The 18,330-nt window shown below is 43.2% G+C and overlaps 1 protein-coding gene across 8 annotated transcripts in view; it reads left to right on the top strand.

The window, feature by feature from the left end:
• The window catches only part of Dys (Dystrophin), a 595,099-nt gene that overhangs the window by 5,229 nt on the left and 571,540 nt on the right, over positions 1–18,330 (top strand). For 7 of the 8 annotated variants that reach the window (XM_076128368.1, XM_076128365.1, XM_076128371.1 and 4 more), the window contains exons 2-11: positions 1,292–1,599; positions 12,303–12,364; positions 14,976–15,068; positions 15,280–15,739; positions 15,922–16,070; positions 16,193–16,375; positions 16,451–17,272; positions 17,423–17,683; positions 17,786–17,945; positions 18,030–18,252. In XM_076128368.1, coding sequence (XP_075984483.1) covers positions 1,485–1,599; positions 12,303–12,364; positions 14,976–15,068; positions 15,280–15,739; positions 15,922–16,070; positions 16,193–16,375; positions 16,451–17,272; positions 17,423–17,683; positions 17,786–17,945; positions 18,030–18,252 — 2,528 coding nt within the window. In that variant the 5' untranslated portion in view covers positions 1,292–1,484. Of the gene's footprint in view, positions 1–1,291; positions 1,600–2,290; positions 2,664–12,302; positions 12,365–14,975; positions 15,069–15,279; positions 15,740–15,921; positions 16,071–16,192; positions 16,376–16,450; positions 17,273–17,422; positions 17,684–17,785; positions 17,946–18,029; positions 18,253–18,330 lie in introns of those variants that run through there. The other variant, XM_076128370.1, reaches the window with a different exon arrangement.

Raw genomic sequence — 18,330 nt, 5'->3', positions numbered from 1 at the left:
ACACTTCTGCTTAGACCTTCAGGTATTTTTAAGTGGCGTGATTTTATATAAACTTATATGTATGTACCTACATGCAATTATTTTATTAATTTGTTAATAGTTTTTGTGTTACATACTGTAGAGTGTCGAGTAGTAAAGAATATGACGTAGAAGTACCGCAGCGTGAAGCGTCAATGATATAAGTTGAGCTTTTACGGTGTTACCAATGATATGTAAGTGATAACATTAATTAAGTTGACCCCGCCCACTGATAGCGTTATCTCATCACTTCCGAAGCGTTGCTTATAAGTACCACGTAATATATTCATATCATAATTTGTAACATATTTTAGGTAAACAAACAAACATCACTCAATTTAATAGCACTCTTACTACCTAAATACTAAGGAACACGGAGTATGAGTAAGAGCGTTTAAGAGCGACGCATAGTGCAGTGCAGTGTGCACTGTGAGTGTGCCATGTGCGGTGTGCAAGTTCAACGTGCAACGGCTATCTGGTTAAGGATTCAAAGTGGCTCTCAAGGTGAACTACATACACCTAAAAATAACTGAGATAGCAAACCAATGAATAAATAAACCTCTGCCATTTTAATGTCGCGGCGAAAGTGAGCCCTGCGTCCCTCCGCGTACGGCGCGTTGTGAGCGCATTCTGTTCGTAGTGAGGCGTAAGACGTAGTACCTATACCTACCTAATTTACTATATTATTATACGTGTATTACACCCACCGTTGGCATCTTCTCTATACATACGTTTTCTATAAAACGCTTTAGTATTTAAACCTTGTTCTATAACCTATTATGTTACGGCTACGGGCTACCCATAGATCCCATTGTGTCCATTCATATAGGTACATAGATTATTATTGTACAAATTGTTGTCATATGCGTTCACTGTTCAGATTTTTCAATCAAGCACGAATCAAGGATGCCCCTAAGAAATGTGATAAGTGATAAGGAGCTATAGAAACCTATCTAAATAACATTAATACCTACATGCATGCCTGAGCGTTTAGGTCTTCTATACTGCCTAGTGTATACCTACCTGTTGAATACAATACCGGATTACCTACACACTGCCGGTAACACATACACTTAAAAGACTAATAGAGATAAGATTATGATTGTGATAGATAGCCTCGTATTTTACTAAATGAGTGGAATTTCAGTGGAGTTCATTATCAACACACAAGTAAACTATTGAATATTAGTTGAATTTTATACAATAACTAGGAAATACGATTTCGAAGACTTACTAGTCCGTAGGTGTCTATTTATCTTTGGATTTTCTGTAGATATTAGCTGAATTGATTAATGTATAAGGCATTCGTAAGCAGCAGTGAAGTAAATATTTCGTATAATATTGATTGTTGTTGTTGTTGTTGAGTGTTAACGGACAGAGCGTGTTGTCTTATAAAAAAAGTGAAAATTGTTCAACCAACCAGTGCAGTGAGTGTCGTGGGATGTAGTTCCGGCGCTCACTGAGAGATGGCATCGCGCTCGCCCCTGCTCGGCCAGCGGAGAGTCACCTGGGTTGTAGAAGTGGGTGATGTACCGGCTTACACTTATGCACCCTATGAAAAACACCTAAATCATAGCAAATGTGAGTATGTTTTTACTTTCCGTATATGATGAGCAGCTAGATAGTAATAAATGAATTATTGAAGGTAACTATATAAGGAAACGTGATATTTGTTTTAACTTAAAACTAGGTACAAAATTTAAAGTCTATAATTAAAATAGGCACTCACATGCTAGCGATATAATTTCTTTTTACGCACGCACTCAACATAACTTATTGCAGAGTTAATTTTTTGTCGATAAAATATTGAGAAAAAGCAGTTCATTCTATCTTTATGACCGAGTAGTCCATACCAGGGATATCAATTGCACAAGAATGCATCTGAAATTCGTTTGAAATATGGTTATAAGACTATTTATTAGATAACTTATTTAATTTTTATACCCTAACGTAAATTAACTAGTGCTATATTAACGCCATCTCTGTAGTAATGTAGTAATGAATGATACTGTATCGCTTTATAGATGGCGCATAAAGATACATAATGTTGGTAACTCAAAGCGGTTCCGGCGTTTAATTTCTTGAAGACTTGTGTTTTAGTTAAACTTAATTTTCAATACTATAAATTTTAATAAAATATTGAGAACTCATTTATATTTTTGAAGTGTCATATTTCACGCTGGTCACACTCACACATGATTGTGTGCGTGTCAACATGCACACAAAGGTAGCTGTTGCGTATATACACGATACTTAATCGGCTACGCGAGTGCCCACCCTCCCGCTTGTCATCTCGCTCGAGTCGACTGTCATTTTCGTAGTTTCGGAGACTAACTTTGCTGTGCCTGTTCGTGATGTTTTCCACGCTTTTAAGCGTTGTTTCATTAATTTAGATTTTTGTGCGCGACAGTGGAGATAATTGTATTAATTTCTATAGTGAATAGTGCCGGGAGCCGGTCGGCGGCGTCTCGCCGAGGTCCTAATCGTGTTTAGAAAAGTTTGGACAAAGTTTAAAGTCGGGAGTGGCGGTGTGTGTGTGAGTGTTGTCATGTCTCAGAAAAACTTTTTATCATCACTTAAACTGGATTGAAAAGGGATCGTCGAAGACGAATAAGGCTCGGAGAAAATGGAGCCGAGTTACGTAGGTAAGTGTGCCGCGGTCGTATGGTACGTCGCTAAGATACAACTTAGCGAAGCAAGACCTTGAGTGGTCGAATTAAGAAGGTGCAATAATCTGGTGTGATGCAAGCGGCGTCGCCCGCACCTGCCGCGCTCCGCACGCCGCCCGCCGCACTGTGCGCCACTATCTTATCACTCGCGGTGCTGTGTAGTCTGTGTACACACACCATGACACTGCGCGCAGCCCACCGCCTCTCTGTCCACACTTCCATGCCATCAGCACTGTCGATGCTGCCTGAAACTGACCTACAGGATAAAGCTCTAACTTTGTCACCAACAAGTAGCCAACTTGCAAATTTATTCAATACAAAGTTAATTGTTAGTTTGCTTTCATAACTTTGCATTGATATAAATAGGTACTGTATTTACTTACATATTTATAGTTAAATAATAATGTCAAATAGCCAAATATATTGTGTTCTTATTGGACACATTATATAATTTATGTAAGTTGTAACTCTGGCAACTGTAAGACCAAGTATAACAATGCATCTGCAAAGTCTTTAAACTCTTAACTTTAGTTAACATGCCTACCAAGCAAGTTGTTCATAGTTGTTGCTGTTCATCAACACTAGTAGTAGTCATTGGTAGGTAGGTCTTTTTTCAATGTACCTGTTTATTATTATACTGCATTTTTTAAGTGTTATTAAGAAATAAAGAAGAACTTTATTTTGTAGAACGAAGTGATGCCTCTATGTTATTAAAAATATTTTTACCTAAATCAATAACTCATAAAATATTGAGTAAGATGCATTGATACATGTGATGCTGCATCAGTTTTAATTAAATATGAATAGTTGTTGAGATGTAATACTTTATCATATTATGTACAGTATGCTGGTACCTTATATTGCACAATATGATAATATGTAATATTTTAATAAACAACAAAAGTACCTAATACATTATTCTGGTGGCGTGTAAGGAGTAATAATAAGTCAGCTTATCAACAGGCATGTGAATGTGTGCGTACATTCCTGTGCGGTGCACGGTGTGCAGATCTGTCATGCACCAATTGTGTTGAAGAAAGCTGCCGACTATGAAACATTAGCCGAGCTCACCTTTCAGCAGATCATGTTCTTCCTTATGGAACTGGTTTGATGTGTGCTCAATGTACTGAATGTGCTTCTTCTTGTCGTATGGTTAGTGGTCAACCTAGTTTCAAAGTTGTTCAAGCCGCCCGAAGGCCTTTGACGTGGCTTAACGACTGTTATCTTATTGACAACAACCGGGACCGACTTTTTACGTGCCCTCCGAAGCACGGAGACGCCCTGTTCAAATACTACTATGCGGTCACCCATCTATGGAATGACCGCGCCAAGGTTTGCTTAACCCACAGATCGTTTACCGACCGGTGAGCGCAACTAGCTACGGGCGCCTCTAAACTGAATGTGCTGATAGAAGGGATACCACCCGGACTCTGCTGAATCAATGATTACAGTTGCCATTTTTATAAGTTTATACAAAGATACTGCACCAAATATGTTTCAACACTTCTATTATTATCACTAACGGTCCATTCCTGCTTTGCCTGGATTTAAATATTATAAATTTTTGATAAATATAAATATTTAATATTGATAACTTCATATAGTAGTACAATATTATGCCATTAATTTTATTCCATTCTTATGGGAATTTTTATCCCATCAATCCCATAAATACCTTGTCAAGACAGTTATTTTAATATCCAATTTAGTTTACTTGTTCAAAAGTTATGGATGTACAATGTACATACATACATTCTGGTGATTCATTTTTAATTATATAGAAGTAATCATAATAATTAACTGAGTGAATATATTTGTTTTTGTTTTTTTCTATTATATACTTAATTAGCCCTTATTTAGAATACATAATAATTAATTGTAATGATATTTTGATTAATTGAATATCTACTACAGTGACTAAAATTAGTTTGTCCTTAACTGGAATTTTAGGTCCACTTCTCATTACATTCCACTTCAACCACCTTTCAATATTACAACATATTTTGAAATCATAAAAAAAGAACTTTCTTACAAAAATTAGATACCTACCTAGTACACTTTATCATGGAGTTAGGTAAACAATGTGTGTGATGTCAGAGCATAGAGATTACTTAACACTGTCCAAATTTCTCATACCAAGATAAGTTTCTAATAACAGAATGTAGTATCTACCTCTTAGGCTAATTATGATGGTAAATATCATATTACTTGTTGTAATGATGGATTATTGTTATGATTCCATTCACTATTACATAACATACAATGATCTCTATTGTTCTTGATACACCGCAGGACTTAACATTGCTTATGACAGACTAAGCACAGAGAGTAGTTATAGGCAGGTATCAATATCTATACAATAATATAACGTAAACAATACGTTCTACCCTACATATTTATGTGTAGTGGTTAGTGTCGCGCAGTTCAGTAGAAAGTAGTTGACCGACAGAGAATCCCTTTAGCGGCTGATCGCTCGTCTAGATGTCGGTGATCGCTTCACTAAATTGTCCGGTATCAGCGGTAAGTAGGCCGTGAAATGGTTACGACGTCAGATAACATCAGTCTACGATGTAGTGGCAACTGTCATGTTTACTCGTCGCGTCGTCGCGTCGTCGTCGCAGGGACCGCAGCCGCGCCGCCCCTTGTGTAACTGACGTAAAGTAAAGACAACAGTGCATTATGTTATGTGTGACAGCGTGACACGCACGGCACCGCTGCACCGTCCTCAATGGCTAACTCGTGCGGAGTCGTGCGCTCTCCACACCGCGTTGTATGGAGTCGTGCACTCGCTGCTATTACATTATTCCAATGAGCTCTGTGTGAGGCAACTGTCCACCATCCAATCGTCTAATACTCTAACATATCGATCCTATTTAATATCATTATATCAAATCCGTAAATGGGTTGTTTAAACGATATCGATTCAGTCAAACAGTTACAATTCCATTCTGACCCATAATTATTTGACAGAGTTCACTGAGTAGCCAACTTGTTGTTCGATGCTGTTAGAAATCAGCCAATTATGCGGTTGCACGCGAGCTTAGTCAAGATTACCAGTTGTCTGAATGGTATTGCGTAGTATAACTATTAAAACTTAATATAGCTTGTGTCAAAGGTCGACGTCGTTTAATTATACAGCCGAAGGAATAAGAATAACCACTACAAAATTAATTGCGTGGCGACATTAATAATTTGTTTGTGATGAACGTTACAATTTACAATAGAGTAACGATGCTGGGGCTGGTGTGGTCGGTGCACAGTAGAGTCGGTATAGAGCGTGGCGATTGTTGAGATAGTCGCCTCGTCTTGTACAATTACGCGGTGTGATGTCACCACACTAATTTCATTGAGTGACTAAGTAGCAGCCACCCAATGAGAACTATGCTTCGTTGTTCTGACAATGTTCAACGTGAACAAGCAGCAGGCTCGCGCTAAACGAGCGTGAGAATCGTTATGAGGTGTTCGTCATGTTCGCACATCGAGTTTCACAACATTCAGCCAAATTCAGCTGACATCATGAAGTCCGCTCGAGTATTCAACTCATTGAGGCGTGCAGGTTATTGACCACTGATAATCTCCGTTGTCAGTGCATGGGAAAAACTGAAACTTTTCAAAAATATTTTTTTTGTAATACTGTTCTGAGGGATTTTAGTAGTAGTAAGAAGGTAGCTTGAATAAAGTTTTAGATAGACTTCCGACAGAAGCGATTACAGTTGAAAGCCAGCGGGTTACCGGGTGTCAGAGTACTGTCAATTACTTAATATGCGGAGGGCAGTGCGTGGTATCCTCCGAGGCAGCACGCCATTGCCGGCGTGGCTGCAGTGATGCGCGCGGTAACTGTCCCGCGTCGCCGGCTAAACCGTCACCGATCACATAAACACATACATGATTAATATGTAGGGGTAATCGTCGGACGTAATTGCTGCACTTCCGCGCTTCCACTTACCGCCCGGCGCTAATAACACAATGCTTATGACTGCATTGTTGATCACTTTCACACAACAAATATCATTGAATGTGTCTCTTATTTGGTTGGACACAAACGAATAACAGAACAAACCATACTGGTTATTGTTTGAGCAAATAGAAATAACAACAACCGCGGCTGTACATACGATGTATTTTAATTAACAAAATACACTATAAGACAATTTGAATATCATCAGATCTTTCAGATGTCTGTAAACTGAAAAAAATTAGTCGCCCGTGTAATTATGTCATAGACCAAGAAGAATGGTACAATTTTCCGACGTCTCGTAAGATCATTGACACGCGAGTGCCGTATTGCTATCGCTGTGCTCGAGCGATGGTGGCCGCCCGGCGCGTATCTCACGCTCGCGGCACGCACTGTCTAATGAAGAGAAATTACTAGAAATAATTGTAACACGGAATGTTTGGAGCACCTCCGCGCTTCATCGGACATGGCTGTCGAGATGTCGAGGCACGCGCTACATTCCATGCACATACACTACAATAATAATTAGTTAAACGAATTGTCGCTCTCGCCATTGCTATAAATATCGTGTGGTGCACGCTGACCACTGGCTATTTTAATAAGCGCGTTAGTTTCGCACGCAGCGCACACTAATCGTAGCCTGCATTCGACCACTGCTCCAGAATCACTTATAGTTTTGTGGAAAATAGTTTATTATTAATGTCACTGTTACACTTTCTGTAGAGTATCTACACTACACTTGTCTAATATAAATGACACAAATTATTGTCATGAATTGTTTCTAAAATCTCATCACAATCCTAACGCGCGTAGCCTGAGAAGGATCTAACAGTAAATGTAATGATTTTAGTGAAGAACATAATATTATCTGTACTAACTACCTTTAAATCTATACTAATATTATAAAATTAAAGAGTTTGCTTGTTTCTTTGTTTGGTGGAATGCACTAATCTCAGAAACTGCTAGTGCCAATTGATTTATTTTTTTACAATGGAGAATGTTACTAGGTATGCCAAATCGCTTGAAATTTTGACTCAGTAAAGCCTGTACATGTACATGAAAACTAGTTTTTGTTTTAGTCAAAAATACCAAGTGGTTTTGATTTTACAAGCATTCAAAGTTTCAAAAAATATCGAGTCCCGCTAACAGCATGACGTCATAGTACACCATGCCGCGCGGGCCGCGTCCCGCTTAATATCAAGTCTACAGCCGTAGATGTAATAGCTTATGCAGTATTTTGTTGTGTTTTCGTCTGCTTATTACATTTTAAGTGTAATAATAGTAAATATTATTAAAAACGACTATGTGAGCCAGACTTAGCGTGATGTACAATGACGTCACACCGACTCGCGCGGTTACAACTTGTTTTTCTTATAAATCGGAAACTAATTGACGTATCAAAGTAATTCTTTCACTAGTATTTTTTATTTTTAACAAAGAATATGGAGAGCTAATAACCCAAATTTGTTAACATTCTCCATTGTATAGCCTATTTATTGAGGAAAGTTATTGGCTATGCGGAGTAGCAACGAAAAACTTTTCAAAAAAGGGGAAAATTATGACCCATTCTCTCGTGACACAAATAAAATCACCAGGAGTGGATCAGCAATAAGGAATTTGTAAAAACTAAACTGTGCACGGCTGAAGTGGGCGGCTGCTTAGTGTATAAGTCCTGTTCAGTTTCTGTTAAATTAAAACCAAATTAGAGAAAGAAGCTGTCCAAAAAATGTACCTAAAATTTTGTGAAAACATCAATGACAAGTCGTCAGTGGCCGTCAGTTAATGTGAACGTAATATTATGTATATGGCGTTATCTCCAACTTTCTTCACGTAACAATGTGTCGGGTTCGCCCACGTGCGGCGCGCGGGCGGCGGCCGGGCCCGCGTCAGCGCGAACCACGCTCCGGGCGCCGCACATGCGCACGCGCATCCCATGTTTTACAACTTAAATGGCTTATGACTACAAATCATCAACCTAATAATCTACCAGCTGACTAGTTCCGGCAATATTACGCAGGACAGGAAGACTGGCCGTGAGTTTCTCGCTAGCACTTCTCACAACACTCTGCCCCTTTCCGAGCTAGTGGTAGATTCAGTAATTGTAACGAGTATTATAAGTATCAACATTTGGCCTAAATGAGGAAAATAATAAAGGAGTTACCTAGTATAAAATATATGTAGCAAATAGGATGTCTGGGCGAAAGGGTAATCTGAGTGCGTCTCAGTGGTGACGGGACACATATTTGTGTGATGATGCATGTGTGATGTAAGTTTAATGACGGCTCGGACGCACATGTTCATAATCTACCAAACGAAGGGGAACAGAATAAATAAACAGAGTCACGGAGTTGTGCCCTCGCCCTTCAACTGATTTCGTATGTAAAGTTAACGTCTTATTATCTGTGCATTCTGTATGATGGCGATGTGAAGAGTGGTGCGCGCCGGAAGCGACGCTACTTGCCGCGGGGGCAGTGCGCACTGTGCGCTGTGCTGTGAGTAGTGTCAGCGTCGCACAGTGCATGGTGAATGACGGCGCCGCACTTAATGACTCTATGAATGAATGTAAATGATTCGCTCGCGGAGCCGCGACCGCGAGCGTTATCGCGGATGCACCAAGTGGAGGGAATGCAAATAAGCTGGCGCTACCACTGTTACCAGTGTTACCACCTTGTAGTGACGTCACCGGGACCACGTAACGTCGCACTTAACACATGTCATTACGCGTTATGTCACTTGTAGACTTAGTAGAAGAGCCTGCACCCACCTCACATTATACTTCAATATCTTACCTAACCATAACTTTGAATTATTTCTGCATATGAGAACGAGCTCTTATCTAAGTAGGTATGTAAACATAAAAACCCTCTAATCTGTTCTTCAAATGTCAATATGAGTTCACTTGTTCTAGTAGCATTAGCAGAGGAACTTTGCTGTAGAGCAGTCTATGTATGAAGAACGACAGGAGCTTAGGTCCGTAGATCTTGACTTCTAAACGATTAGTGATATATTTTGACGTTTATTATAGCCTAGAGATCGCTTCTCTTCGGCTTTTACAATAAGAAGGTATCATGCAGCTTTGTTTACAAATATATTTTTTATGATGTGTAAGCTCGAGGTGCGTCCGTCCGCGGCGTCCGAGGTAACACACGTGCCTCATTGTCGATGCGGGTCGCGAGTGGTGGCGAGTGATGGCGAGTGGTGGCGAGTGGTGGCGCGCGGCTCTCGTGCCGCTCACCCAACAACTATTTGTTTTTTATCCGCGCTTATCTGAATGTGAATCATCTCGTATCAGCTGAGACGGACCACTGTCTCATATCACTGATTCCATCGTCATTGCTATCTACACCTTCCGTACTACGCTTGGAATCAACGAGCACTCCGAACGTGATTTATGCACTAAACTATTTAAAGAAACCATGTCCAGCACTTCTCACTGTTGCAAATTATGCAAATCGCAAGATAAATATACACCTGATGCTCGACGTAATGTTTACACAGAATTACTCATACTTCATCATAATTCGTATACATATTGTGAATACGTAATATCAAGTATCATCTATACATCATCATATCATCTTACATAGACCGACCAACATGGTCGGTCTATGTAAGAAGCATGCCTAGTATCCGGCGGTATCTAATCATTGTGCTTTCGTAAACCACTACTTTATTCGATTTTAATATGTCGTGTAGTTACTCGTGTTATAATGTTAAACAACGAGACACGGTGGCTAGTGTGGAACACTCCAGCACGTTGTTTATCGACTCGAGTCTAATTATCATGTAGGCAACGGTGACCCTGAACGTGTCTTCCAATTATTGGTATAAGACGTGTTCACAGCGCGAATCTCCGCGCTCCGCCAATATTCGGATTCGGTTAAACCGAGCTGATTGTTATCTCAAGATGACACACCGCACACCCGCACCGCCACTACCTACTGGCGGCTGAACATAAACGCGCGCATTGTTTAACCTTTGCTCTGAGAAGGACGATAACAATGATTATATTGATGTCGCTTTTTCTAACCGAAACAACGTTTGTAATTAATATATTTTAATGCGTTCTTACCCCCCTCTTCTTGTGCCTCAGTAAACTCTATCTGTTCCTAACGAACGAACATGTTCGCTTAAGAATTCCTTGGGTCAGGATAGAGGAGCTGGAATGAAAGCTGTAGAAGTATTGTAGGTACACATAAATCTGTGACACAAAGTGCAGAATGTCCACGTTACCGTTATCGGTAAAACGAACTTGAAGCGTGACATAATACTGGCGTAAAAACTTAACATTACAAAAAGTATCCGTTTCAAAGTCGCAAGGTGAAGGAGATCTCGACGCTTCCACCGAAAATACATTATACAGTGACGAGGCGGTTGATTTATTACTGTTTGCCACATAATCATTGAATGAAGTAAGCTGTATATGATAGTTGTAATAATTATGATAATCCGCGGAATTCTCTACGACCTTGCGTCACGAGCCGAGTGCTAGATGATCGACGATCGGTTGCAATAGTGGAAGTATTCATCCACGGGTGGGTGGCCCGACTCGTAGCGGTGGTACTTCCGCTGCAACTGCTCTGAATCTTAGTGTATGTGCTGTGTGGTGCGACGGCGAATCGCCGAAGGTCGCAGACATACATCACATTATGCAACGACAAACAAAGCGACAATAAAGCCGCTCGAGCGTGTAACGGGACGGCTCATCCGTCGATGCCTGGCTATTAGTTTCAGTCCGACACACGGGAATACAAGTCTGCGACTGGTTCCCTCTGTCTATCCGCGCAGTTCTTATGAATATAATAAGCTTGTTCGCGCTGTACTTCGAGTGGTGGGTGTTGATAGTCGCGAGGGTTCTGTGTGAGGCGCGCGGGGCCATGCTGACCCTGCTTAAGACCTGGGAGGCGTTCGTGAGCCCCCCCTCACAGCACTGCGATCACAGTAACAATTGCAGTACGTTGCTCTCAAGTTTAGTGTGATCCCATAACCAGTGGCACAGTATGCACCCCTTGTCGTTGAGTGTACCTAAGTCACCTAAGTAGGGTTTAATCGCTCTTAATAAATAACAAGTACCTACCTACCTAGTACATATTTTAGGCAAAAAGGTCTTTATCACGTAGATATTGGCATTATACTGGTATGGCAACAGTCTAGATGTGTCATGTCTAGGGTTGATCATCAATAAATTCAATGTCATTCTTTTTTTATCCAAATTTAATAAATATCTCAGAACATTTCCTATTTTGTATATTCCTACCTAAAATAATAACATCCAACCCTTCTGCTTCGCCATAAATGTTTTACTTCTTAATTATTAAGATTATTTATATCATTAAGTTTATAGTATAATTGTGTTGTGTGTTAGTGACGTGAGGAACAATGCTAACACATTGACGTACCTATAACTCACCTACAGGAATATTAGTGTGATATAAATTAGTGTTCATCGAGATGTAATGTTGAATCCATACCATCTTGTTATTGCGTATTACATTCATGATTTCAAACGTAATATGTACTGGTGAAGATGTTGTGAGATGTTAGCTGTTAACATTGTTCAAGTGTGTGTGTGTTTGTGTGGACAATATGGACAGAGGAGTATCAATGATGTGGATACTTGTGTAGAGACACGGTGTAACGTGGTGTCTGTGTTGTTACAGATGAACGAGAAGACGTGCAGAAGAAGACATTCGCCAAGTGGATCAACTCACAACTGGTTAAGGTACACCTACTATATCTAACTATTATTTATTATGCAGATACTAAATACATTATAATAGTATGTGGGTGCAGCGATATTTTGCACCCAAGTTTAAAGTAATCTCTTGTCAGTCAATCGATTAATTTAATTTGTTGCTTGTATGTAACATATGAAAAAGCAGAAAATTTAATTTAGTTCTATCTACCGTTGATTGCTTGTCACATGCCACAAAAATTATAGATTCCTTTGAAATTAAAAAATGTTTTATGTTTTTCTCACCCACTAATTGCATTAATTAAAGAAGATACAGATTTAAAAAGTAAGTAAGGAAGAAGTTTATGATAATATAAAACAGATACATATATTAAAGACTTGCCTCACTGATGGTGTGTGAAGGAATGTAAGTGGTAAGATCACAATACGATGTTCAAACGGCAACGCGTGGTACTTTCAAATTCAGCGTATGAAGTAATTAACCCATATCTTCCCACCGCCCCATTTAAGGTGCACTTATATTTTACACGATAAAACCTGGATGTTAACAATTAACGATAGATTTTATAATTTTATTATATACTAGACATATTTGCAGTTAATCTAGTAGTGATTGGCAGTGATTGTGATCATTAGTATTTTTTTTATAAAATTCCGAGTTTGGTCAATTTCAAGCAACACGAGTGGCAGGAAAAGGTAAGTAATAACTATTATATTTTTTATTCATTATTTTAGTGGGGCGATGTTTTGGAAAGTAATAAGGTTATATTATCAGGTAATAATAGTAACATAAAGTTATTTCATTTTTTTATGTGAATTTTACAATGTTCTATTGAACGCCCCATTTGAGGTGCGTTGGGAACAGAAGGCACCATGATAATTTGTTTGAACAATTTTATTGGAACATAGTTTATATAGAATTTAGAGTTTTATTTAGAATTACTTTTGTTTTTTTTAGTTAAAGGTTGAATATCAGTGAATTCTATCAGCTTTAGAAGACGATAACATTACAATTTCAGCTAATATTTTTGTCACGCCACCTGAAAATGATGATTTGAGTGACGAAGATAGTGGAAGCAAGGATGCAGGGGCGATTTATAATCTTGCGCGTCGCTAATTGTTGGCTGAAACCGAAGTTCGATGTACGGTTTCATCATCAAAAGTTCAGAAGTTATGTGGTAAGGCAATGTGGACGACTGTTTGACGTCAAGGGGAAAGGCGAAGCGGTGAAGACCCCTATTTGATCCGATATGTCTGCTGCGCCCCTAAGAAAGCTAAGACTATGATCAAGAGGAAGGAAAGGATCATTATATTATCAAAACGGAACTCAAATTTGGTGTCGTGAATGCCACAAAAGCCTAATTTTAGGTGCCGCTAATGAAGGGTTTGCGTAATTTTTCGCACATTGCCTGCAATATTGCCTCACAATTCAATATTTTTTGATTTACTGATTTATTTTTCATTTATTTATTTATTATTTAATATGATTACTTGTAATTTTATCTATTTATTTGACATTCCATAAATAAAAGTGATATAACATAACAACAGGTAATTTTTTCTCTATACATATACCAGTGGCATATTATCCCAGCGCCCCATTTAAGGTGCGGTACTGAATTTCAGTTACCCTACAACCCTAAAAAATTTGACGCCTATTTTTGTCTTATTGAAAGGCTACTTTAAATAAAAGTGTAAAGAAAACAATGTATTTTTGAATATTTATTGCTTTGGGAAGATATGGGTTAAGGTCAATTCTCTTAGAGCAGCGAGCGCGCTGTTTGTTTATACTTTATACCTATACGTGTTTATAAGCCTTTATACGCGCACTTACGCATCACCACCCGTAACTGTTTACTAGTTTATTATAATTATTTTCTAATGAATATCACAAAATTCTCTTAGTTATTCAATTACATCGTGTCTTTCTTCATTATGAAATAATCGAGCATAATCTTTGGTGGTTTGATATCGGTGTTGCCACTCTATTTCACTCATCAATCATTTCTTTTTTATGTCTTGTGTTATGTCATAACTTACAGCACAAAAGTGGTTGCTTATAAAGTGAGCTATTTAGTCCTGCGAGGTTGTTAGTATTTTACAAATATCATTTTACCTTAGAATGCCTGACGTTGCGACCACGGCCCGTGTAACCTGTGCCAAAACGTGAAGCATTCTAAAGTAACATGATTGTCCGCGTTACTTCCCATATCCTATTATACAATATTTATCAGTGCCTGCTGTTTTATACATGTTACGAAAGAATCCATTTAATGGGACCAGCAGAACAGTTCCGATTCTTCAACGCTTATGTTATCGGTAGGATATGCGCGACGGACGTGGACCGGTGGACGTGACTATGTTTACGTTCCAATTGAAAGTAAAATGAAAGGTTCTGTGATAGAACCTTGGAGGCTGCAAAATTATACTATTACATGTACATATATACATTACCTTTATTACATACATTACCTTTCTATGCGAGGTGTCCAGTTACCACTTACGCGAGCAGTGATACTAGTAATGTTCGAGTTGTTATTCTCTTGCAATATATTTCTGTTAATTACTAGTGTCAGCCTTGAGCCTAGCAGCTACTTGAGCTGACCTCATCTAACACATTGTTAAATATTCTCTGTAGAACGACAAGCCGCTGGTCGAAGACCTGTTCCTGGACCTTCGAGATGGAGAGATCTTACTGTCGCTGCTCGAGATCCTCACTGCCCAGCAATATGTAAGTGTTTATTATTTGACAAATATTCGGTAATTACCTATTTGCCTTTGTCGTTAATATTCTCAGCTCAGTAAGTATTACAATAATGATAGTTGTTAGAACTACTTTATGGCTGCTGGCAACCTGCGTTTGTTAATAACAAACAGTACCATCTAATTTGTCAATCGTCGGATCGGCTATAATATATGACGTGTGGATGTGCGTGTTACAGAAGCGGGAGCGCGGGCGCATGCGCGTGCATCACATCAACAACGTGAACACGGCGCTGCAGGTGCTGGACGCGAACGGCGTGAAGCTCGTGAACATCTCCAGCAACGACATCGTGGACGGCAACCCCAAGCTGACGCTCGGCCTGGTGTGGAGCATCATCCTGCACTGGCAGGTGCACTACCACCTCAAGGAGCTCATGTCGGAGCTGCAGCAGACCAACCTGGAGAAGACGCTGCTGGCGTGGTGCCGCACGCACACGGGCAACTACGCGGGCGTGTCGGTGCGCAACTTCACGTCGTCGTGGAGCGACGGGCTCGCCTTCAACGCGCTGCTGCACCGCTGGCGGCCGCAGCTGTTCGACTACACGGCCGTGGTGGGGCGCTCGCCCGCCGCGCGCCTCGAGCACGCCTTCAACGTGGCGCACGCGCACCTCGGCATCGACAAGCTGCTCGACCCCGAGGGTGAGCGCCTGTTGTCACCCTCCTTTGTATTATCGCTAACTCGCGATTGAATGCCTACAATATTATGTTTCTATTGATATCAGTCAAAACTAAATCATACAGATTTTCTTAACGGTTCTAAATGTTATAATGAAATTCTAAATGCTTCTAAAAATGGGTTAACGGTCGGTATCTGTTTGTAGACGTGAACACGCCGAACCCCGACAAGAAGTCGATCATGATGTACGTGATGTGCCTGTTCCAATCCCTGCCGCACTCCAGCGAGGACGTGGCCGACCTCGACAGCGTCGCCTCCGAGCCCACCACGCCCGTCACCACCAACCCGCCCGAGGTGCGATATTTATCCGAGAATCCGAGAGTTCTTATGAATTTATTTCATTGACACTTAATGTTTATGAGAGACGGAAACGTCAGCGAAGCTTCTCTAATGAGCGTACGATGTCGTGTCAGCAGCAGGTGTCGTCGAGTCGTCCGCTGTCGACGGCGACGACCGGCTCGGTGGAGCTCGGCGGGTACTACGCCGCCTTCGAGGAGGTGCTCGCGTGGCTGCTCGAGGCCGAGGAGCGGCTCGCCGAGGCGCCCGCCACCGACACCGACGACCTGCAGCGCCTCAAGGAGCACTTCCACTCGCACGAGGTACGCGACCGACCGCCGGCGGACGAGGCGATCGCTCGTCGCGTTCCACCGCGCTAACTCGCCCTCTCGCCGCAGAAATTCCTGCTGGAGCTGTCCGAGCAGCAGTGCCGCGTGGGCGGCGTGCTGGAGGAGGGCGCGCGCCTCGTGCTGGAGGCGGGGCTCACGCGCGACGAGGCGGCCGAGGTGCGGCTGCAGCTGCGCCTGCTCAACACGCGCTGGGAGCACCTGCGCACGCGCGCCATGAGCACGCAGGCCGACGTGCACCGCGCGCTCATGCGCGCGCAGCACGAGCAGCTCGAGCGCTTCCGCGCCTGGCTCACGCGCACCGAGGACCGCATGTCGCGCCTGGCCGCCGTGCGCGCGCCCGCCGCGCGCCTGGCCGGCGTGACGCAGCTGCACGAGGAGCTGCGGCGCCAGCAGCCGCTCGTGGACGCGCTGGCCGACTGCGTCATCGTGGTGGACGACGACGCGGCGCACGACGAGCGCGTGGCCGAGGTGGAGGACCAGCTGGCGGCGCTGAGCGAGCGCTGGGCGCACACGTGCCAGTGGACGGGCTCGCAGCTGGCGCGCCTGCGCGAGCTGCAGGCGGGCGGCGCGGCGCTGGACGAGCGGCTGGCGGTGCTGCGCGCGGCGCTGGAGCGCGCCGAGGCCGAGCTGAAGCGCATGGAGGCGGCGCCGGCCGACAGCGTGGAGGCGGCGCTGGCCCGGCGCGGCGCGCTGCGGGCGCTGCGGCGCGAGCTGCTGGCGCGCCAGGCCGAGGCGCTGGCGCAGCTGGACGCGGCGGCGGCGCTGGCGGCGCGCTGCCAGGAGCCGCCGGGCCCGCAGCTCGAGCGCGCCGAAGCGCTCAGCGACCGCCTGGACGCGCTGCTCATGATCCTCGACGTGCAGGCGCAGCGGGTGAGTGCGCCTCTCTGGGACGCTTACATCCGCATTCGGACGTCGACTCACCTTCGATTTCATACGAAAAGCACTCGTCTCCGATGCTTAAACCTTTTATAATCGTTAACGTATAAACTGATGATAATAATTATGATTTAATCGTTACAGATTAAAGACTTAGGGTTCGACATCGATTGGGACGTGGACGACGAAAACGCTCCCTCCGCCATGGACACGACGGGAGATACGGCCGGCTCCTCGACCACCGTCACCGAGACCACCACCACCGTCACCACCGCCGGCTCCGTCACGGAGGTCACTCACAGCGACTCCAAGAAGCCGCGGCTCTCCGACTCCAACACTGACTTCCAGCTCGGATACAGGACCTTCGTCACGTGGGCCGAGAACGCCGAGAAACTACTCGAAGACGTAAGTAACGCTTCAAACGGCAAATTAATTAGGAGCACGGCTATAATCAGAGTGTCGGTTCCTTTAGTCGGGATAATATACGATGTCGTAACTCGTCCCCAGTGCAAGGTGGAGCTGGAGTCGAAGGGCGGCGAGGGCGCGGAGAGGAGCGAGGTGCCGGCGCTGCTGGAGCGCGTGGAGAAGGAGATCGACACGCAGCGCGCCGACTTCGCCAACGTGGAGGAGATACAGCGCCGCCTCGCCGGGGAGCCGGGCCTCGAGGGTACGAGCGTGAGCGTCCAGTGGCGCCGGGGTCACGCGGTGTGTCAGTGTCGCTAGTGCAGGTGTAACGGTGCCTTGCTTACAGACGAGGCGGCGCGCCACGCCCGCAGCATCGCCGAGCTGAAGGCGCGCTGGGACGGCATCGTGCGGCGCGTGCTGGCGCTGCGCAACACGCTCAACCTGCTGCACGACAAGCGCAACTACGGCGCCCGCGTGGCCGAGCTGCGCCGCCAGCTGGGCGACGTGCGCGCCTGGCGGGACCGCACGCGACAGGACAAGCCCTCCAACAACCTGCTCATACATCTACGGTACGTCTCGACCGTCCCCACTTCACCGATCATAATTGTTTCCGATTGGACTATAGGCCAAATTTTTTTTTTTTACAC

The sequence above is a fragment of the Anticarsia gemmatalis genome, chromosome 21 (assembly GCF_050436995.1).
Source record: "Anticarsia gemmatalis isolate Benzon Research Colony breed Stoneville strain chromosome 21, ilAntGemm2 primary, whole genome shotgun sequence".
Classification (NCBI taxonomy): domain Eukaryota; kingdom Metazoa; phylum Arthropoda; class Insecta; order Lepidoptera; family Erebidae; genus Anticarsia; species Anticarsia gemmatalis.
The sequence above is the reverse complement of the archived record's forward strand: the minus strand, read 5'-3'. Positions and strand labels throughout refer to the sequence as shown.